At 35.4% G+C, this 23,978-nt stretch overlaps 1 protein-coding gene across 2 annotated transcripts in view; it reads right to left on the bottom strand.

Annotated features, from left to right (window-relative positions):
* Nucleotides 1-2,850: 2,850 nt before the first annotated feature.
* PTPN3 (protein tyrosine phosphatase non-receptor type 3) overlaps nucleotides 2,851-23,978 on the bottom strand; it is a 101,756-nt gene continuing 80,628 nt past the window's right edge. For both annotated transcript variants that reach the window (XM_075142347.1, XM_075142348.1), the window contains 7 exons: nucleotides 21,822-21,912; nucleotides 21,497-21,558; nucleotides 20,490-20,636; nucleotides 16,281-16,409; nucleotides 7,721-7,866; nucleotides 6,910-7,045; nucleotides 2,851-2,947 (listed from right to left, as the gene is read on the bottom strand). In XM_075142347.1, the coding sequence (XP_074998448.1) occupies nucleotides 2,870-2,947; nucleotides 6,910-7,045; nucleotides 7,721-7,866; nucleotides 16,281-16,409; nucleotides 20,490-20,636; nucleotides 21,497-21,558; nucleotides 21,822-21,912 (789 nt within the window). In that variant the 3' untranslated portion in view covers nucleotides 2,851-2,869. The remainder of the gene's footprint in view (nucleotides 2,948-6,909; nucleotides 7,046-7,720; nucleotides 7,867-16,280; nucleotides 16,410-20,489; nucleotides 20,637-21,496; nucleotides 21,559-21,821; nucleotides 21,913-23,978) is intronic.

The following is a 23,978-nucleotide window of genomic DNA, read 5'->3' as shown; positions in this document are numbered from 1 at the left end:
TTGCGTAGTTAATATTTGCTCGATGGTTTAAAAAAAAAATCAAATATTACAGAGATTATTACATTATATCTTTGAGTAGTCTCAGTGGCCAGCAATTTCAAACAAGTTATTAAAATCCAAATAAGAGTTCACGAATGGCATTACCGAAACCGTCTAAGTTTACCAGACCAAGAGCAGCATTTGTTGTCACAATATGACCATCATCATTTAAACACACACACACTAATGTAAGTCAAGCCTATACCATGTATCTTCCGACTGGAGTTATATACGGAATAAATTTACAGTGTTTTGGTAAATACATATTCAACATGAAGAAACATAAATAGGGATAGGAATATATCAATAACCTTGAACACAAATAAACTGTAAGCTTAATCAAGTACTTCCCTGAAAGAAACAGATGTCACAAAGAGATGCTCTAAATATTTTTCTTACTATTTATTTTCTTGGTTTTTTCCTCCTTGCCTTTTTCACTTCTTGCCAAACTATTAATTGCAAATCACGCCAACTGCAAGGGATGACTTTGAGATCTGGGCACAACAAAACTTAAAACAGATGTTTTACAGAAAGGCACACGCATCATAAGAAAAGGGAGCTTGTCTTAACCACCCACCCAGCAGGCACACATCCTTTAGTGCCACTACTCCTCACGTGGGAAAGAGCTACCAGGTTTTCTCACTGCTCAATATTCTCTCTAACAACAGCAGGCAGTCTGCACTTGTACAACACTTTTCCACAGGCATTTTTCAAAAAATCTTCCCAAGCAACATGTGCATGTCCAGTATCATTTTACATTTGGAGTCACAGACAGATTAAGTGACCTAATGCAGTTTAGCAAGTTAAGAGTGAACCAGAGTTACGGTCTCTTGCCTTCCATCTGTGCCCAATCAAGCAAGAGGATAATGATCCAAAACATTACAAAAACTTCAGCGAAAGTGAAATCTGGAATGCAGTATACAAGAATGAGCAGAAACCTATTCACCCTTCAACCTAACAAAGCCAAGAAGCTTTCCATGTTGCCAATTACCCTGGGTGTTCCAATTAAAACTCTTTTGATAATGAATAGTAACCAGGTATCTTCTTTACCTAAAACTAATAATATAATCTTGAAGGACCAAGCCTACAGAAGACAAGAGTCAGCAATTTAGCACATCCTATATTCACTTTTCAGCTACCTCCTGGGGAAAAAAACACAACCTTCTGGTAACATGAGAGATGCATATTGTACAGCTGTGGCAGTTTCTATAATGAAACTCCAGATATAAATGATAATATCCATAATACAAACCGTAATTCTAAAATATATCTGAATATGTGTGTGTATATATATATATCTAAAAAGAAAATGATCTAATTTTCTCTTTTATACACATATAAACATCTGGCTAATATGCCCCATAAAAATTTTTCCTTATTTAGGACTAATCTTTTAAATAACAGAGTTTTAAACAATCCCTTAGAATATTTTTCTTTAAACACTATTCAAAAATGAAGAACTATCTCAGGGTAATCAAAAAGCAAACACAAAATAAATTAACATCATACAAATGTGGTTATACTGTTCAGAAAGTCCAATTCTCCCATTTGAAATGAAATGGAGACCAGTGTACCATAGGGTGAATTATTCATCAATGTACAAAATCATTCTCTCTTTCCATGTAAATCTTCATGTGAATTTAGCTGCATTTCCATAAAGCAAGAAACACAGCAAATCCGCAGAACTCTTGCAAAAGGGAGTTGTGTTTCACTGGATAAGAGCAGTTTTTGCTGAAGGTCAGCAAGTCAACATTTTATCACCATCTGAACACTAGCAACACCTGTGCCCTAGTAAGCTTCATACCTTGAATTAGCAGCAATGTATTTGATGGGTTCAGTAGTAATTTTTCTTCCAGTATTGGATTAGACTACTTTGCATATACAGTAAGTCAAAAGTCTAGTACCTGTGTGCAACATTAATCCACATTTACATTTGAGAACTCATAAATACACATGGAAACAAAGGTGAAAGAATTAAACCTCATTTTAAGTTAAAATGTTTTCAGTCCACATGTAGAAACAGCAGTGAAAAACAAGTATAAAGGAGATGGACAGCAGAAACAGAAGAAAAGGAGTACAATAACCAAAACTGTAAGAAGCAGGTCACTGTTAAAAGGGCAAGTTGCAATTAAAATTGATCAACAGAAGATGTAGACTGTACCATCTGCATAAATCCTTAAATGCAGCATTATTTTGCACATCACATACAGTAGATGTGATTTCTAAGAAGCATATTATAACAGCTGGCTTACTTACTAATAGATTTATGGTAACCGAATACTTAATTTCTCCAGCTTTTAATGTACAGTAGGTTATGCATTAGCCTTTAAAGCTCTTTGTCAGCCTTTTAGAAGTCAAGGTTACATTTCCATGAATATTTAGCGTCCCAGTAAGAAAGTTACAAATATTCACCTTCAATGAACTTCATACAATACAGATATTAAATACCTTCTTAAGCTGAATCATTTCAATACTATTAGTTTTCTTTTTGCATTTTCAAAAGAAACACAAGGACCTTTGTAACTTCCAAAGTGAAGGGTGTTTTAAGGCAGTAAAAGATATGTATTAAGGTTTCCATGATTGTTTATGGTGTCTATGTTAATAAAGCATATTACACACAATTGCTCTCATATATTTATCTACATGACTTCATTATACTGTACATGATTTAGCAATCTTCTTGAGAAATTTAAAGTGCCACAGTTCAAATGTGCTCATCTGTCTTTTCATGGGCTTCTAGTCCATTCTAGTTGCTTTCAGAAACAAGCCCTTGCTTTACTTAAAGAGCAGTCTTTTTAGGGGAAAAAATAATTCATCCTTCACTGCTGTGCTAACTGGAATCCAGTGGTCGAACCAATCCTTCTTTGTAAACACGAAGAATAGCTTCACAAACAAATTTGTATTGACTCTGTATAAGAAAGAAAAAACAAAAACATTTATGGATGATTAGTTAAACTCCTGATTATACAGTAGTATTTAAGAGGACTAACAGTCCCACTGCTTCCTTTTCTCCTGGACAATGACAGGAGAGGAGATACAAAGATGGAAGGAAAAAATCCAACTCTCCTGGCTGTGTTCACAGTAAACAAAGGTAACATTTACTCTTCTTTGAAGGACAAGCATTAAAAATCTCACACCAAGGAAAACACAATCCCCAAATTTAAAAGAACACATGCTTAAATCTCAGGGAATAGGATGTATTTGTAAAAACTATGCAAATTTATATGATTCTTCTGACTTTAAGTTCAACTAGTTATTTATGTTCTTTATACATCTCTTTTTTTTTTTTGGTACTGTTATCTGATTATTACAAGTACTCTAACCTTGCCAATCCTGCATTTACATGTTACAGGACACATTTAAGTTTCATGACCAAAAACTCATTTAAAGTTACCATATAGAATATATAGCTCCAACTGCCTTGCTAGAAATTTTTTTTGCTTTAAACTACCTACACTATTGCAGAAGATGCGAGTTGCTTTATTTTCAATTAGTGCTCAGACCACACATTTCCTTTTGTAACAGAATGGGATCAAAACCTTTGGAATGAATATTTTTGAAGAGTAGCAGTCACATTAATTTTTCTGTCACACAACATTTCGAGCTCATTTAGTTCTTAAAGTTTTCACAAATTAGTGTTTCTTTTCTGAATTATGCTATTACGAAGAGTATGTCTTCCATGATCTTGTGATGCACCTATTTGTTAAAAACAATTAGCCTGTGAGCCTCTGTCTGAAAAGTGATACAAGGAAACAGTCCTAGCAATAGGACTAGTGCAGAACTAAAAATCCACGTAGCCTGAATAAATTTTTATGACTAACATAATCCCAAGAACACAAGATGATGGAAATTTAAAGGAACTTACAAAAATCAAAGCATACCTCTCCTCTGAAAGTACTTTTCACTATTGTCAAAGCCCCAAAATGAACAAAGCTTTCTCCAAAGCTCCATGTCATACATTCAGAGAAGCGCAGCTTCACATTTTCTACATCCTTTTTTACACCTTTGAAATGTTGTCCCAGCTGCCCTTGTATGTCAGCTCTCATCAACTCTCCAGGAGCATCTGGAAACATTCCCCCAATATCTCCCAAAGGACAGAGCTAAAAGATAACATTTGGACTGTGAAAGACCTTAGATTGCATTTAAATATCAGTAGTTAGGAACATTATTCTTGTCCATAACCTGCAATACATTTTCTTTTAAGTACAGAAAAACTTAAGGAAAACTGGGGGATGGAAATTAATTTTCTGCATCTCAATTTTCCTGCCTTTTCTTTCAACCCTTCAGTCAATTACTCCCACCTTCAATATCACTCTGTTCTTTTGTCTTTATTTCTTAATTACCTTGACTTTTCTCTTCATTGTTATTGTCATTTGCATATTTCTACTGCCTGAACAAGCCATGTGTGATATTTAGCTCTCTGTTCAATACTTCTGTTAACTCCTTTGTGTGATCAAGTTACTGAACAAATAAGAATGAGCACTTCAGCATTGCTTCCTCTGACTCAGACTCTGATTATTTGTTTTCTTTGCTCTTATCTGTTGCATGTATTCTTACTGCTCAGTCAGCTGATAACTAGTTCTATTATGTATGTCCTAAAGCACTGCTTTCTGTATTGTTTAGTATCTCTAATTTCTCTTTAATGGAACATAATGGTTAGTTTTTCTTTTTTTATTTTTTTTTTTAAGTGAAAGGCCATACAGTTACACAAATTTTGTTGTAGCTTTATTATTATGGTCGAAGCTTTTGTTTTGCTGTTCCTGATGACCAAATTGCAGGTCTTTGAGAAACTACAGCTTTCACATGATTAACAGCAGAAACTAAACAGACCAGTTCATAGCTCTGATGAGTCCATTCTTACTTACGCAGTATGCCCTGTCTGATATTAACTCACAACATGCATCTGGCTATGTGTATCATCTTAGAATTAGAGCACACACACAATCCCCACAGGGCAGCTGAACATGCTTCAGGCAAGGCTATTACAACTAAACAATCCCTAATGGCTTCTCCCAGAAGCCCTAAGCTGAATATCAAACGTGAGCATTGGGGCTAGCTGGAATGCAGGCATGGGAATGCGATAGAGCACCCAGGATAGACCAAAATGTTAACATGCAGCTCTTTGATATTCTGCTTTCTCACAGTTGAGTGCTTGCTTCTGCATCTCATTTACAGTACAGTATGCCAATTCTGCTCATTGGCTTTTCACAACAGTATCTGCATACTTCAGGAATAACAAGTGAATTTAGTTTCACAGTATTGCTGCTACAGATCATCCCTCTCCTGATTGTGCTGATGGTGAACTGTGGAACACAGCAAGCAAGGTAAAGAATCCTCTTTTAGATACTCAGTTTTCCACACTCGGGGTCTGATTGTCAGTGTATTTATCACTATTCCCCATATTCTTCAGTTACATCAAACTGTAGAGTGCAAGGACAATTCCTGCTGATTTCTGTTGTAACAGGAGGGACTCGGCCTTCTGGCAAGCTGAAGTTTACTTCAGGTTCTCATGTCTGATTCTCAAAAAGATGACCACCTCTAGAAAGTTTAAGCCTGAACTTGCTCGGTTCATTTTAGCAACTGAGGGGCGTAGACAGGTACAACTCCAGAAGTCAACATTCAGCTTCCTTAACCTTGAAGCTAGTGTTTCTCATCTCGTGACATCTTTTGTCATAAGCTCAGCTTCCATTTTTGCAAGGAACAGGCAGGGGACTATTCAGACAACTCCCTCCTCAACCATACAGTCGCGATGCACTTCCAGAGAGCGCACTCTTAGTGCAGTGAAGAGTTACGACAAGAGTCCAGCAGCATGCATGAGCAATCTCTGCTCACAGAGCACTCTAATGTTACACAAGCAACCATAATCCTGACACTTTCATACCCTTTGATAATGCAAGACTTTTTCCCCATCTAGTCAACCATAATGCTAGCTCCTGCAGTCATTAACCTGTTAATGAACAGAATTTGTTTTTCCAAGTTACCTTCTTCCTTCCCTTGATCAAGTGGAAACCAAGGCATTTTCTTTTGAAGATAAGAGACAGAAATGCCCAATTTAACTGTTGACTTTCTGGGTCTGAACCCTTTTACTTCCATTTGTCATAGGGCATTTGGCTCTCTGAGATAACCCACGCTTAATATTCTGTCATTCAGCCTCTACTCAGGAAAGTAGAGCCTCCCATCCTTCATCCTTGGTCTCTAACGTCAACATGTTCATTTCCAAAGCTGACACAAAATTGCCCTTATGATCTCAAACTGTCTTTGAACCAATTCTATCTTAAAATCACCTTCCACTTTCATACTTCAGTTATCGATACTACCCAACTTTTCCTGAATTTCATTCTTGCCCTTTGTTTTTCCAGACTGGACTAGTGGCACAATTTAAAAAAATACATATATTGTTGCTATTGAATTTCTACTCCTAAAGTGGCCTCTTGAAAAGCCACTTCCTCTCTTCAAATCATGCCACAAAACCTTTGATTTTACCTCCAGTTTAATAACTTCCTATAAGGCTCTGCACTAGAATGAAAAGCAAAAAATTATTCTAGCTTCTTGCAGAGAATTTAGACAAAGGACCATGAACAGATGATTTGGGCAAGTCTGACTGTGTGCATTCTAACTACTTGCAATGAATAGAAATTAATTATCTTTTAACAGCAACGTAAAAAATATTTACAAAAAAGTTGAATACACACCTCACAAGCAAAGCAGCCTTTGCCACCACGTTATGTTATACTAAATGTAGGAACCATGAAATATAATGGCAACTGAAGACTCATACAACTAGACAATTTAAAAAATTTTTGGATCTGTTTTAAAACCGGACAAGTGCAGTATATATACAGAAAATGAGGCTTCCTCTCCATCACTTACTGATGTTTGCACCATCATAGCTCGCTGGTCTCGCATTTTTCGTACAATATCCAGCGGATAAACAGGTTGGTTTCTTTCAATTAAGCACATGGCTGTTTCCATAGTGACCAATACACCAGTGCGACCAATTCCGGCGCTGTGAAATGTAACAGAAAAATAGTCTATAAAATTAGGTTTTCGCAGTGCACCAGATTCATATCACAGTCTTAATACTAGGATACTAAATAGACTTAGAAATTACAGGAAGACGTTAATAAAACTAGAACAGAGTGTAAAGCTTATCCTTAAAGCAACTTCAGTAGTATTTCCTGCCAATTATTAAAAAGAAAAGAATTTTTATATAAAACTAAAACCTCACTTAAAGTAAATGGATTTTTAACAATTATAACTGCTTACAAATCTAAATGTACTGGTTTGGTATTTTTGACTAAAAAAGGTAAGAGCTAACTGACTGCTTTTTGACAGGCACTTGAACAGCAGAAAAAAACTTTGCAATACCATTCAAAATGAGGTTACAACAGTGGTAGAGGATAAAAATGGAGAAGAACTTACATTGCAGATTATCAGCTCTGTGATAATTACATGACTAAGCCATTTCACCACAAGGTTGCAGGAGAAAGAGAGGGAAAAGAAACTCATCCTTTAGATACAACACCAGTGCTTCTGTCTTCAACAGTGAACGCTGGTGTTGCACAGTTTAACATTTTCATCTAATCCAAGGAATCTCCTGTCTTGCAGACAAACTTTTCAAAGCAAATGCTTATTCTAAGGCTGAAGCAAATCCATAATCAGAATTTTAAAACACAAGTACCTGCAGTGAACAAGGACTGGCTCATTCTCTACTCTCTTTGGCCTCATACAGGTCACAAACTCCAAGAAGTCCATGGAGTCATCAGGAACACCATGATCAGGCCAAGCAACGTACTGGAGATGGGTGACAGTGTGCTGTTGTTCTGTCTAAAATACAGTAAGGTTTTCAAAAAGTGTTCAGTGTTATGACTGCTGTATTGATGTTTACTAGAGACAAGTCATACTTTTCACAGTAAGCATATTCTGCAGATGCTATAAGATGCATATGGTTTAGAAAATGTTTGCCATTTTAAAATTCAGAGTAAAGCATGAACATGTAATTCTTAGAAAGCATGCAAAAGGCATATAACATTTTCTCAATAAATGAGGTATCAAGTTTAACTTCTGTGATCTAAACAGATTTTAATTTTTTGAATTTATTGATTGTTGACCTATTATACCTTGACATCAATGACTGATCTGAGGTAAAATGCTACAAGACTTATGTATAATAGTACTATACAACAGCTTAGAACAGGTTGGAAGAAACAGCTGAAACCAGTAGAAGAACTATTGAGAACAATATCACAATAACAGGGTCTTGGGGCTACACAATCTACTCTAAATATGTATGTCTGTGTGTAGTTACAGATTCAGTTATATTATAAAGTTGCCTGCAACATTTGCTAAATCTGGTTTCTGTTAAAAAAACAATGTATATATTGTTCATACATACATGTTCATTGTACATACATGAATCACTTCTGTATGACCCATAGAAAGATACTTTTCTGTATGGAAGCAATATAATTAGTTAAAAGATTTTGTTGTATGAAGAGCTCTTTTTTCATTGAATTACACCTAAAAAACTGGTTTTACAGAAGTTCTTTCAGTTTAGCTTTTTGTTAACTTTGATTATGAAATCACTCAGTCATCTTTGCATTCAGATTGGGCTCAACCGCTATGTTACAAATGTAACCAATGATTAGGGTGTGAAGGAAAAAACGTAAGATACTCCTGAGCTCTGCTGCATCATGCAATGAAGATCTCACTCCTTACAAACTGAGACAAGTCTTCATGTTCCTTTATTTCTTCCACACGTTTAGCAACTGCTAAACTGTTAGCTGCATTTATCAGTCCATTATTAGACTTAACGTTTGACACCCTACTGAAATAAAAATCTCCTTTATCACTGTATTAGTCTATAAAAGCTGGCCTCTCCTTAGTGGTCCACGCAAGAATGTTTTCATGATGCTAGTGACTTTAAGAGGTTTTTTTCCTTTTCTCTTAAGTGCACAACTACTGAAATATATGACCTGTTTTGTTTGCTTTCCTCTTCCACTGGAAGAAGTGGTTGCACTCCCAGGGAGCAGGCTAGTAAGATACAGAAGACAGAATAACTACTGCCTATGTACCAAGCAGAGTCTTAGGAAATGCATTTATTCCAGTCAAAGTAATTGTAGAAATTTACAATTGCCTCCAGGGACATGAAGATAACCAACACAGCTCATACTCTGCTTCTTAAAGGCAGAGCCTGAGCAATCACAATTAAAAGGTCTAGCATAAGGCCCAAGTGGACAATGTAATCTAACATTAAAGACCAAGCTCGCTGTAATACAAATTGCATTGGGATCTATCATCCAGGTCATCAAAAGACCCCCACCATGACCGGGATCCGTGCGAGAAAAAGCATGGCCTTTTTCTACTCAGCTTTGCTGCCTTTATGTAGTTGAACTTGATCAAATGATTACACCTTAAAGTTTTCTGACATGCCACAGATTGAAAAAATACAAAAACATGACAAGAAAATGTCATTAAAAAGTCCTCTTTTGCAAATCTGCGCATGCTTAATCAGAACCTCTTCAAAAGGGAAAGGAGGTAACACAGCAATTACATGTAACAGTTTCAACTGATTCTTTTTAATCAGAGACATTTGAATTACAGCATTCAGGTGAAACAAAGACTTGATTCATTCTAAAATTATCCAAGAGTGAGTATCCAGTCACCTTCCATATGCATCAAGAACTTCAAGCCATGCATCATGGATAAGTGCCAGTGGCACACCCGAGAACCACCGACAGTGATCTGTAGCATCAAAAGCCATTTTACAAGCTCAGAAAAGAGGAAAGAGCTAACTTAATTTTTACTTATCAGTAATTCAGGCTCAAATATAGCGAGTTGCATTTTTTTTAAATAGTTCATAGACATTAAGCACAACAAGCATGTTACATAAGACTTATTTGGAGGAAGAATACACTGTAAGAGCATGCTGTTAGTCCTCAGAGCTGCTTCTTTTGGTGTGACCATCTTCATTTTCTGTTATGTGCCCTATTCATCCCTAGAGACCAACATAGCCGTTTGTTAATTATTCCAGGTATGCCTCAAGCTTCAAGTATAGTTTTCTAGTTATTTGTGTTTTGATATAATCAGTTTTCATTCTTTTGGTTGAGCTCCCCTGAGATGATTCAAATTGCTAAAACTTGACCATTATATCACTTCGCTTTTCAAAATGCACATGTATTTTAAAATACTTCATTTTTTAATAGTAAGTTAAACCTATTGTAAACAGTAGTTATATTCATATATGTTAGAACTATTTTTTCTAATTCTAATACTTTTATGTCTCATGCAGAAAATGCCAAATCAGTTCTCTGATGAAGGCCATATTTTTTAAGCTATTTTTAGTGTGTTTTTTTTTTTAAATATAAAATCTTCAATTCTTTACACTTATAACGAAAGTCAGCTTTTAAATTCAGAAAATGTCAGCCAAATACCACCACACATGGAAACAACTTGCATTAAAAGACTAAAATCTAGCACTCATACATTTAAAAAAGTGCTATAATTATAGTTATTTGTCCCACAGTTAGTGCCACTGTACATGTCCTATTAACGATACTTATTTTTAAACACACTATTTCTGCCAGACCCTGCTTCTTTGTATAAACCTGTTCACGGAAAGTAAGAGGTAGCTTCTCATTATACTCAAGTTGCTGTCCAAAGAATTATTCTCTGCAAGTCAGTTTAAATCCTTTCCACAAATTTATTTTTTTTGCACTGAGGTTTTCAATGACAGTCATTATTGTAACATCCTAATGACTGATAAATGTAGAATTTATCTTTACAAAATTGGGCTTATAAGTCTATAAGTCTACTGGGCTTATAAGTCCTGGTTTATATGTCTAAACTTACAGAAAGTGAGACAGCAAAAGTTGCTCATGGCCCGGTTGCTATTTTTGCCTAACTTGACATTATACACCTTGTTGTTCCAAAAATATTTAATGTTTTTTGCACTCACATGGACTGATTTATGTATTTGGTATTTCCACAAATCAGCTTAAATATGGTGGATTCAAAAAAATGAGTCCAAACAACTCACAGGCTCCAGTGACACTTCTGGATTATGTAATTTGCCTATTTTATCATCAGCCATTTGGCCAACATTTAGCTGCTTCATGGCGTTGACCCACATTCACTTGGCAAGCAGCTACAGAGGTCTAAGGCATCATACGTGTCCCAAGGTATTTGTTACTGTCCTTCTGATAATGGTTACTGTTGCTGCAGCAAAGGTGTCAGCCAAAAAATAAAGATGTACTTGTACCTACCCCTCCTGTGCAAATTCAAGACATCTTACTGCAAAAGCAACTTCATTGTGGTTAAGCTAGGATCCTAGATTTTGCTCAGAAACACAGGGTAAAGACACATGATCTTTTCTAATAAGTCTGCCATTGGGATTGTAACTCCTGACAAAGTATAGGGCTATCAGAGGTAATGCTTCAAGTGGCTGCTGTGACACCTGCAAAACAATCTCATTGTCAAGACCTTCAGCCACAAAAATATCCATTCTTCATCTTTCTGCAGTTTGCAGCCTTGCTTATTATAATTACATCAAAAGGCAGGCTTCCTCGTTTCATTTTCCTAAAATGACTCTCCCTGGTTAGTAAAAGAATCAGGTGTTCTTCAGAAAAACAACACACACAGCTTAGAATGATAATATTCATATAGAAAGAAGGAAATTTATGCTTGAAAGGTCAACCTTAATTTTGACTTTTCTTAAAATCCAAACAATTGATTTTGATTTTGCATTTCACCTTTTCATTTGATGTCCTTTTTGGTCTAGGTTATAATATAATCTTCAATAAAAAAAAATGAAAAGAAATTTCACCATGTGGAACTACATTAACCTCAAAATGGTCCTATTATTTTCTATGCAGGAAAAGATATGCTCTTTGCTAGTAAGCATCACAAATATACCTTGAAAGCTGAGACTCAGTGATCAGGGTTAAAGCCTAGTTTCTGAAGAGTAGATACTTTGGCAGTGGCATTTGGCATTTCTTTGGACCACTGTTCCCACCTCATTATGCTTCTGTGCACCCTTACCATAACGCTTTTAATCTACTATTGAATAGTAAAGAGCTGAAGAACAAAGCCAACTTGTTTTCTTCTACCATTTGACAGAACAGAACATGTTCAGTGCAGGCACTTTTCAGAGAAGCCTTTAAAATACCTCTGCAGTGAGACAGGTTTGTTCAAGACATTTATAACATGGTCAAATTTATATAGATTTCTTTGGAAAGAGAAAATACAAGGTCGTCTTTAATGTGCAGAAGTAAAAGTTTCAGTGAACTAATCTAAGAATCTTTAACATGAGCAAACTCAACATTTCCCCCCACAAACTGTTGTGTGACATGTATCTGGCAAGTAAGACAAATGGCATGGAAAACCTCAGTCCAAACAATTAAGATGTGTAAAAATTGCAGAGATTCTATTTTCAGCTGTTTATAGCAGAAAGTGCTGGCAGTATACTCATTTACATTGCTACCTTTGTTTCATCTAATATCAATTTAACCCTGTCACTAGAAGGCCTACATGCTGGTCATTCATAAACAGAAAGATACCAGTCATTCTTCATCTTGCAATTTCACCTCCTCCCTTCAGCAAACAGCAATATCCTTCCTTAGCAAAATGAATTTATGCTTAATCTTCAATTTGTTTGAATTGCTGCATCAATTTATTTTCTTTGTTTTCAAACCATCCCCTCCATCATTGTGATGTCCATGGAAAGTGATAGCTTTTAAATTAAAAAGAAGCTTATCTCCCCAAATTCCTCTATTTGCATTGTCATTGTGTGCACAATTATGCTAAACAGTCCACATTATGACACAAGCAATTGTCTTAATTGCCTTGACCTGGGTTGTTTATAAGGTGTAAGTGCTCTCTCATGGTGCTCACTCCTCATTCATTATAGCAATGGTATAACTTGTCTTTAAAGGACGAAATTCATTTATTTTTTAAACATCTTTAATTTTTTTCCTTTTTGTTTGAATGATTTAGTTTAGTTAATAAAACTAATCAGGTGGGAGAATGACAGAGCACTTTGGAAACAACTAACAAGGTGTGGCAACAACTAACATAAGATGTGTCAGAATAAAAAAAAAAACAACTTTGCAAAATTACAGTTCTTCAAAGTTATGTGAGTAATATGCTTCAGCAAGTATCATCTCCGCAGCCTTGCTAAGTTCCATGGATGGGTTCTAGTCACACTTAACTGAAATTAAGAAAAATGCTTGTTTAAACAAGGGAAAGCAGCAAAAAAGTTTTTTCAAAACATAACTGGATGAAATTGGTTAGATTTAATGGGCAATGATACGTTGCAAGGCCATTATCTTAAAAGAAACTGAATGAAAGTTTGCTTCAGGCTTCCCATGCTATTTTTTCAATGATTAAAAAGAAATATTTATCCTGTTTTACAAACTGAGTGATGAATTTTGCCCTCTCACTACACAATTTCCTTCCTTTGGTCTGTTTGTTCTGAAGCTTTTTTTTATAAATAATAATTAAAAAACCCCTAAAAAACCAAACTTAGTGCTTTATTTGCTTTTCTTTCATTTTGCTACAGGATAGCTTTCAATCTTGGACTTGAAAAGAAAAGGCAGGAAATTAATCCTTATTTCATTTCATGAAGCCTGGAAAGGTTACAAATATTTCACACATTTGCAGTCATTTGCTGACCTTCAGTTACAGGAAAAGAAGCACCCAGTTAAACTGCGTCAGAAAAATCCTAAAAAGTTTCTTGTTCCTCAAGTCTTCTGAACATATATGAACAAAAGGCCAAGGGCATCATTTCGTAAACTTCTCTTTTGAACTATTTTCCCCTAAAGGCAGATTTGAAATCTGTGCAACTTAATTCACAGGAAACTCTTTCACAAATATGCCTTTCCAACAGAAATCAAATCTCTTGTGAGTTTGGAAGCTTTATCCATCTTACTATTAAAAGCTACTTGTCTTCATAAAGATCAGTCCAATGATGCTCACATTAGTTCAGGGAATAATAAAACCTTGGTTTGAATTCAGATGACTTTTTATGTATTCTTCAAAGAATACCACAACAATATCTGTGAGAGGTAGTACATATAAAGCTTTCCAAAGTCTACTCAAACACAAAATGCCTCCAAAAGAATACATTTGGTCAGCTTTAAGAAAGCAGCTCAAGTGACATATAAAACTAGGAGATACTTCAGTGTTTCAGAGAGTTCTTTTGCTATGTTTTAGCAAGCTACAAAGGTTTTTATTTCTGTCTGAAACACCAAATGCACACAGAGCTATCAATTATTAGGGTCATACTTTTACTGTATGGGACAGCTCAATGTTGAGTGTTCTTTTGAATGTAGCCACTTCATTTAAGTGTACAAATAAACTTGCCTTTAAGGAAAAAAAAAACCCCAAACCAAAAAAACCCACCCTCAAAACAACCTTCCTCTCACCACAACACACACACATCCACCTAGGACTAGCTTTAGCATGCTTTTGTCTAAGCTAGATGAAATCTATGCAAGCATACACCTTTGCATTAGAAACGATATTCTCAACTGAGAGTTATCATGAGACAACTTACACAGTTGAAGATCCCTGTAATTTTCACATCTGTTAACATGTTTACAACAGCACACTATATTCTCTTTATCTCAAAAAGAATTAACTTGTATTAAAAAAAATAAAATTGACTGCCCTGTTCTCATTAGGATTTTGACTTATCACACGCTAGTAAACAGACGCCTGAAGTGAAAACACATACTGAATACAGTCACCAGTGAATTTACGCAAAATTATCTACCAGTTTGATAAATACTAACCAAGAAAAAGAACAAGTATTTGAAAAGAGTAAACTGAAATTTACAAGAAGCTTCGCTAACCAAAGTTAATTGGCAATCAAATAATTTTAGTGACAGGGGCTAAAAGTTTGTCTACATATACTCTGCAGTACTGCTTTAATGAGGTTAATTTCTTCTGTGCTTACATCCAAGTTTATCACTTACAGATTAATTGGCTGAAAAACAGAACCAAAAATCATGCTGCTCCCTGACTGAATGGTTTCTCATAGCTAGAAACTGAAACACTGTACACCATCTTAACTGAAAGACCTTGAAGTACTGGCATCTTACGTTTATGAATACAAAGGAAATCTTAATCACATTAAAACAAATCTGGATGCACTGTCAAGTGATAGATTCAGTCACAAATTTACAAGACTAAAGGATTGGTCATCTTGCTGTAAGAACATCAACGAAATGTTACATTTTAAAACAGATATTTCCTTTTTTTACTACTAGCAATTCTAGTAACAATAAAATTTAGTTAACTATGCAGAAGTTTAAAAGATTGACTAGAAAGTCAATCAAAAGATTGGAACTGTAAATTAGCATTTGGTCAGTACACAGTGATTTCTTACACACGTCTCTTATGATAACAACAAACCCTTCATCTTTTTAGAAAATACTTGTGACCATAGAATTTTGGAAAAGAGATGAAGAGGGAAATGTTTAAGAAATGTAGGACAACTTACAAACAAAAGCCAAACTTCATTCCCTAGATGCAGGTTGTGAGAAGTTTAGATGTGATCTGAACACAGATTTCACAACACAAGCTGTTATGCAAGAAGTATTCTTCTTTCTCTTTGCTTTATAACCCTTCCATTAGCATAAAGTATTAACAGCTAAGGAATGTAAGTACTTTACATAAACTGAGCACATTTCAATTGAGATATATAAGGATTTTTTTCTTTTTTAGAATCTGACTAAAGACAATGAAAAGGAGCTGTTGAGGTTCTGCATCTTCTCTCAAAACAACACTATTACGATTTACTTCTTTGCTGGCTGTTCTAGCATGTATGTGCCATTAACAAAGTGACCCATATTTCATCCTGGAAAGAGCACAGTTACTTAGAAAAAACTCTCATTGAAAATTGAAATACTTGTGAAGACTCAGTGACTGCAAAATTGTTTCCAGAAAAGCACTAGACTTCTTTATGAAGCTTATTACAGTACCTGTACAGCATAATGTATTAATGTATTACAGAACTTCAAAAAGTATGTTTTTGAAGAAGCTCTAAAGAAATAATCATACTATGTTGACTCATATGATATATACATATTCTTTTTATAAAAATACGTATATTATATACACACACACGTATACATTCACACATAGAGATGTACATGCTCAGACACAGAGTCCATATCTACCTATCTATACATGTATTCATTTAGCTTACTTGGGGATAATTAAAGATAACAGGCATTTACCTCAACATTTGTAATCACCATTTCTCTAACAACATAAGCAATCGTGCAATCTTCAGAGTGGCATCGGACACGAAAGCTGCCGTATTCCATTACATCTGGTGGATCAGGCCAATACTGATGACATTTGGTCTGTAAAGAAAATTAAGCACACATCAAGACTTTATACAAGCATTTCTGTTTACAGCCTCCCCTGGAGGGAGGTTCAGAGAATTCAAGGAGCAGTATAAAATCTATTCGGTTTTGTTGGTGAGGTGTTTGCATCCAAATTGGAAAATAACATGACAAAACAGGCTAAATTCTCTATAAACTTGTGTTTTGATCATTTTAATAAAAAATCAGGTAAACTGGATGAAGATGCTTTCTATCTGGTACTGAACTGCAATCGTTAAAATTACTTCTCAAGGCATAATGTAGGAGGAGAAACGCATGGATTTGTTCCATCTTAAGAAAAGTGTAGGGGGGAAATTTGTAACTATCTTCAGCCACCTAACAGCAGGTTATAGGGAAGACAGAGCCACACTTTTCTTGAAAGTGAACAATGAAAGTAAAGAGGTGACTGAAAAAGAATGCAAAAAGGGAAATTCTGATTAGATATTGGCAAAAAACTATTTCAAGTAAGGATGGTCAAGCACAGAAACAAGCTACCCTCTGAGGCTGTGGAATCTCTATCCATGGAAATAATCAAAACTTAACTGACATGATGCTTTATAACCTGCATGAACTTCAAAGCTGCCCCTGCTTTGAGCTGAGAGGAGTGGACCAGATATCTCCACAGGTCCCTTCAAACACAAATTATTCTTAAGACTCTGAAGCAAGATCATGCTGGAATACAAAAAATAATGCAAACCAGCCTGTCCCCCCCTATTCCAACACTGCAGTCTCATGGCTGAGGGAAAGAGCAAGGCGGGCTCCGTTTCTGGAGGCCCTAAGAGATAACTCATTTTGCAGAGAGAGAGCGAGCGCACGCAGGAAAAAGGAACACCCAACAGCACTGTCACCCCTTAAGATGCACTCCCTAGAAGTTCAGCCTGCCTGGTACTTGTCTGGCTGCTTCCATAAGAACAGTTTCCCTTCTCTCCCTGAAAGCAAGTGGTGAAGGTAATGAAGCGACCCTAGCTGTCTTCTGAAGATTGCTTCCCTAACTCGGGTATTAGTTTTCAGGCCACTAAGAGCTATGCTTCAGTTTTTGACAGGAATTCACTGAATGAATTTCCACTTGATCGTAAAGATTTTTGTGTTTTAAGGCAAAAATATTTTTAAAAACACAGAATAAAGCTTATAAACGTTAGTAGCAAGGACACTATATAGAAAGTTATTGCAGGCACAATAATCCGCAGTAACTTGGTTATATAATGAAATTTTCTAGGGAAAACTGAGCTCAGAAACTGGAAGAATGGACAAACAACTTTAGTTCAAGTGCGTGTCATTTGTCAAAGAGATGCGTATTTCTTTTCTATGTCAGATGTAAGACTGAAGACAAAGATCTTCTCTTAAATGACTAATTGTATCTAAACGCTAAAGTTATAAGCAAAGGCCCAAAAACATATCTACTGATGCAGGAAAGTGTAATTTGCCCTCTGCCTCAGGTCTCATGCAAGGCCATAATGGATTAACCTTTAAGCCTACCAAGGTGTGACAAGCAAAGTCATATGTGCATACAAATGCACCTGATGTATTGCATATGCAGTTTGAGGTACACCAGAACACAAGTGAGAGCTGAAGTGGAATCCAATATTAAAATTACACCCATGAAATACTCTACCTTTTCTAAAAGAAAAGAGATTAATCAATTCCGCCTATAAGCATGAGGCACCATTTTCTCTCCTGTCTTCTGCTGCTGATAGTAAGAGCGTGATCTTGAGACCCCTACCACTCTACTGCTGAAATTATAGTCTTCCTTTTTCTGGTTCACCTTTTAAAGGCAGAGAGATAGGCATATCTAGTCAGTGTACGTGTAACTTTTGTAGAAACAATCCTAATGCCAATATCTATTCCTCATTTTAAAAGGTAAGCTTAGAGCAGCGCTGATGACAGAAGGTTTGCCACATCATTTCCCATCTAATCAAAGGCTGAAACATTGTAGAATAGACTGAACTTGAAAAAGTATTCCAGTGAGATACTAGTTCAGTGAAATCCTTGTCCGCTGAAGTCAGGCCAAGTTTGCTCATCAACATAAAGGTTCCAACGTTTCATCCCAGTAATTTAAATATTGTCATCTTCCACTTCAGCCACTCCAAATAATTGCCTTCATGTAACAAATATAAACCAAGTAGTTTCCAAGTGCAAGTCCAACGGACTTATGAAAAAGATGTACTAAAGAAAAAGTCCAGCTGAGTTATAAGAAAATCCAAGGCAGTCATAAAAAACCATCTTGACACAATTCCCCAGACACTGTACTTAAAACTTTATTTAATTGTGTGTGACCAAAACAGCTGAGCTATAATTGTCCTCTTCACTGCCTATACATTTTAAAAACAATTGTTACTAGCTCCAAAAGAAACCCAACAAATTGATATTCCCAACATGTTTGTATTTCAGTTTTAGTTAATTTGGATTCTTTATCAACTTATCAACATTGCTTGTGCCATCTATAACATTTTTCGTCTATAACTCCTTTTTTAAACTAATACAGAGTGGCAGGAGCTGGAAATTTTGAAATGTTAAAATTTCTTAATTCTGCCTTTCTTAGGGCTCAATTTTCAATGGCTTGAAATCCAAATTTTAACCATTATGCCTGAAATTTTTATTGTAGTAGTCTATCTGAAATACTTTCGCCTTTAAATTTAAGTCAAAATAATGCATCCATTTCTAAAAAATGAACACTACTGGGAGGGTGGGGAAAGCTTTTTATCCTATAATAGAGAGATATTGTAGAATGTAAAACCTCCAAGGCTTGGGAAGAGGTTTGGCATTTGGCAATGGGGATACTCTGGCGAGAACATACATCTTTTTCTATCCCTGAAAATTCACCTACAAACTGGGCAAATGTAAAACATCTCTGAAAGTAAACGAAACTCTGGTGTATAATGCATAAATGTACCAGCAGGATGGTTAGAAGTTAGCGACAAATCGCCTTGAAGGTTCCAACTCACTGGGCAAAGTACAGATCAGAAGTAACCTGTTTTTCTCCTCAATACAAGGAAAAGAAAGCAGGAAGCTATTTTGACTGCAATATAGTTGAAAGATGAAGGAAGCATTTTTGTGTCAGATGATGTTCAATAATGTCTGTCTCCATAAATAGCTACATAACGTGACCGTGGTTAAAATCTGTTGCTTTTCAGCATTCACACTTCTGTCATACATTTCAATGAAGAATTACATTGGTGCTTAACTGTGCCTACTTACGTCTCAATCATTATGCTGTTTAGGGCCTGAAATACTCGCAATCTTGTTTTCCAAAAACATTGTTTTTTGACTGGGATGCCAGATAAATTTGATAGCATAGATCACATAGGAAATACAGATAAAGGCTACAGTGAAGTCATGCAAAAGTCATCATCTTCTCCACCTCTTAAAAAAACTACTCGGTTTTCAGCTTCTAAAACTTCAAAAGCAATCCCTTTATGTACATTAATCATCTAAAAACTTCATCTTTAAAACTACAAAGGATACGTTAAATCAAAGTACAACAGAACACACCAGATATTTCTTTAATTTTCACCGTATAATTCTGAAATTAATGGAGTGCTAGAATTTATTTAATCAGAATTAAAAGAATTATCAGAGCAATTCTAGGAAAGAACCTACGATATAAATAAAAGTAAGCAGGCTAAATTCTGACCACCAGCATGTTAAAAATAGTAAGTACTACAATGGCAGACTCTTATTTGAAGCCAGACTGCAAGTTTTTGTCAACCTGCTCAACACTTCCAGACGTCTGCCGAATCATTAGGAGAACAATTGCAACATGGAGTCCAGTGTTCAGGGGCAAAAAAAGACAGCACATAGTACCTGGCTGATCAGCAAAATGGACTCATGCAGTGATTTCTGTCTATCAGACTGCTGGTTTGTTTTCAAAGATGCATTAAAAAAAAAAAACACAAAGTTGCAGAGTATCTCTTCCTCTAAGTAATTCAGAAAGCCTGGCCTTCAGAAAAACGATTCAACAGAATAAACTGGCCTATTTTAGGGTTATTTAATCATAACTGTGGGAAAAAAGTTTAAAGGCACAGTACATTTCTTCAGCGTACAAAGAACCTGAACACTTACCCGTCCTCGTTCAGTAAGAGTTGTTAACATGATAATCAGTGACAACTTGTGATCCCAGACTACTTGCCAGAAGTGTGCACATGTGTGTGGAAGAGGTCCCTGAGTAGCAATGTACCTGTTCACAATGCCCACAGAAGGAATTTCCATCTATAAAGAGAAAGAAAAATCCTATGTAAAGTTTGCTCTCACTACTCAACTACTAATTTTCTTTAATTCAGCATTTCATTCAAACAGACTCAAGGGAAGATTAAGGCAGCAAGCTGAGTAATAAGAAAATCAAGATCACAATTAGCTATGTGAAAAATCTTTAAATATTTCATTTAAACTAGGTGTATACTATAGATCCCATAGTCCTTCATGCTGAAGGAGGAAGAGATGATTAATAGTGAAAATGTATTTGAAAACTTGAAACTGCAAAACTTTCAAAATTTTCTGTAATATTAGTAAGGAATAATGGCAAGGTATATGAAAGGTACACTAGTAAAAACTGTTTATTGCCTGATACTAGGCACAGTAAGTTAATAGTCGATTCTGTGATTTAGGTGTTTAACTTAAGTATCTGACACAAACATATGTATATTTTACCCTCTTCTCCCTGTCTCCCACACTACACACATGATTAGGGCAATCAGGGCTCTGGTTTATCTTCTGGACCCTTCATAGCATAGTTGGTAGGCTATAAGTGATTGTAGAGAGGAAAAAGGCTTAGTTTTAAGCTATAGGAGACAACCTCAGCATTTGCAGTATAGGGAAAGGTAAAACAATTTTTACTGTTTAAAGACCCTGCACATATCACAGTATATACGACATGCTTGCATCTACTGTGTATCAGGATGGCCGTTTGTTTCACAAGAGACACTTCATCTTTTACATTATGAATCTTCACATCTTTTACATTTACAAATCCCCAAAATATAAAATGAAAAACCCTGATCCTTAAAAAAGCTAAATTCAGTCTGCTATTGTAATATAGAAAGTGGGCAAATGCAGGTCTCTGTAGGACTTACATTCACATAATTTGCATTAATGTAATCTTCATCTCCTTGCAATATTATCCTTGTGGCATCATCTGCACACAAAAAAAAAAGAAAAAAAAAGAGGGAATCAAATTAGCAATGCTTCTCTTCTATTAAGTCAAAATTGAGGAATTGCAGACACACAGACAGCAGAATACAAACCAAAATAGATAACCTTTTAGAAAATAAAATGAACAATTATACAACTTTGGTTATATAATGAAATCTTTAATCAAGAAGTTCAGTACAACAGTTTTATAAGCTATCATCTAGAGGATAAAGCAAAATAGGCAGGAAGTCTATACTTAACACTCACAAGGTAGAACATCTTTGTATCTATTCTTGTCCATATTCTGAGGTACCTTTGCACATGTAACAGCCAATCCTGGTTTCTTTCTATAAAGTTGCTGCAAGACAGAATGAAAAATGGTAGGATTTTGAGGGATGTGATTATGCTATACGCACACTAAATAGATTCACATGAAAATACAAAGACTGAAAAAAATATCATAAGTTATTTTCTTTACTCTTTTTCCTAACCATCTGCAAAATTCATCATACAAAAAATTTTTGTATTTTTTAACATGACAAGAATTTCTGTTATTGCTACCTCATTTCTAGAAAAAAAAAAAGAGGAAGCGTAAGAGTCATTGGTATAAACTGTTTCCCTGCAAGCTTGCCTTTTCATATAAAACTGTGTGCCAGAAGGAAAACAGAGGTTGAGGGTGGAAGAAGTGAGCAATAAAAGACATCAGAAGAAAAAAATAGCTGCAGACTGATATTTTTTGGAATCAGCTGTAATACAAAAAAATTCAAACAAACTTCTATTCACTGGACTAAAACCACCGCGTTCAATCCTGCAAAAACAAAGCTTCAGTGCATCACAGTCTCTTAATATGTAACTCCCCTTCTTTTGGGCCAACCCTATCTTGCAAACTTTGTATGGACTAAATGTAGGCATATAAGTGTATAACCAAAAATAAATTTTAAGGTCAAAATGCATTAAGTGCATCGTACAAGACAACAAAACGTACAGAGGGAGAAAAACAACAACAACAAAAAATGAAGAAATGCAATTATACAACTACAGTTTTTCTGTATTAAATCTACATGAAAGCAGTTCATAACTGAGTTATTAACCTGGCTGTGCCAGAGTTTTATATACTTCATTGAACGCTTACCAAACAGCTCATTATATCTTACATGTTTAATGAAGATTTAGAATATGGTTCCATACATAAAATGGAATGAAACGAATAGGATGCTAAAATCCCCTACTTTGGTTGAGAGAAAAAGAACAACACAAAAAGTTTATTCTACGTGAGATTTACTGAATCCTAAGACTCTCTATCACAGCTCACCACATTTTTCAACTTGAACAGCATAAACAAGCCATGTGAGAACTTGATAACATATGTAACCAAACAGCTTCTATCAGTTATAACTCAAGTTCCATTTTACTAGAGCCAAGTTGCAATTTCTGCTTTTTTTGGGAGATAGGGAAGAATAATTTAACGTTAAGTAACAATTCTGGAGCCTCATTATTTTTGCCTGGCAAAAAGTCATTTGCCATTCACAGACTTAAATTCTGCTTAAATGGAACAAGATATTCTGGAAAATTTGATTATTCATAGTCTACTGGCTAATTATTTAGTATTTTACTAATGTGAATGGAGAGTTTGAAAGCCAGCAAAGCTGATGAGGTGACACTGCAATTGTCTCTGCTTCTGAAGATCACTAAACAATGAAATCAAAGAAAGAAGGCCACTAAGCTGTCCCCTAGATTATTAGATTTCAAAAAGGTTTTGCGCTTTTTTGTAACATCAGTAATACCCTTTTATAAACACTGTCAGGAAAAAAGTCATAAAGGATCAAATATCCTATGAAGATTATTACAGGAAGTTTGTGCACAAATTTAGTCAACAACTTTGACAATTAACAAAGCATCTGTTGAGTTACTGTTTCGATGGCCAACACACTCATTGCTATTGCTGCATTGCAACCAGTGCTGTGGATTTTGGAAAGTAGCTATGAACCATACTCTACAATTCCTTAAAAAAAGGGGAATCTTAACTCTCAGAAATCTTGGAAACAAAGCAAACCTCATAAAAAGACTGGTTATGCAATAAGCAATACCACAACTCTTCAGCCACCACCATTAAATCTTATGGTATTTGAAAAAAATAGTGAGGGAAAAATATCAAAATGCGGAAAAATTAGAATTATATTGCTGTTCTACAAGTTTTCAGCAGAAAGGGTTACTCCAGAACTCAACAATGTGAAATTTATAAATAATCATAACCAGTGTTTCTCCAAAGTTACTATAAATGTTTGGGTCCAAAACAGCAAAACAAGCACAAATATACATACACAGTACTCCCTTGCCATTAGAGAAGCAGCCAAATTATCTTTTTGAATTTCTTATGCTAACACTGAAAGAAGTAATTTGATAAACTATAAAAACATTTTATTA

Source organism: Calonectris borealis, chromosome 2 (assembly GCF_964195595.1).
Source record: "Calonectris borealis chromosome 2, bCalBor7.hap1.2, whole genome shotgun sequence".
NCBI classification, from domain to species: Eukaryota; Metazoa; Chordata; class Aves; order Procellariiformes; family Procellariidae; genus Calonectris; species Calonectris borealis.
Note: the sequence above shows the minus strand (reverse complement) of the source record. Positions and strands in the feature narration are given on the sequence as shown.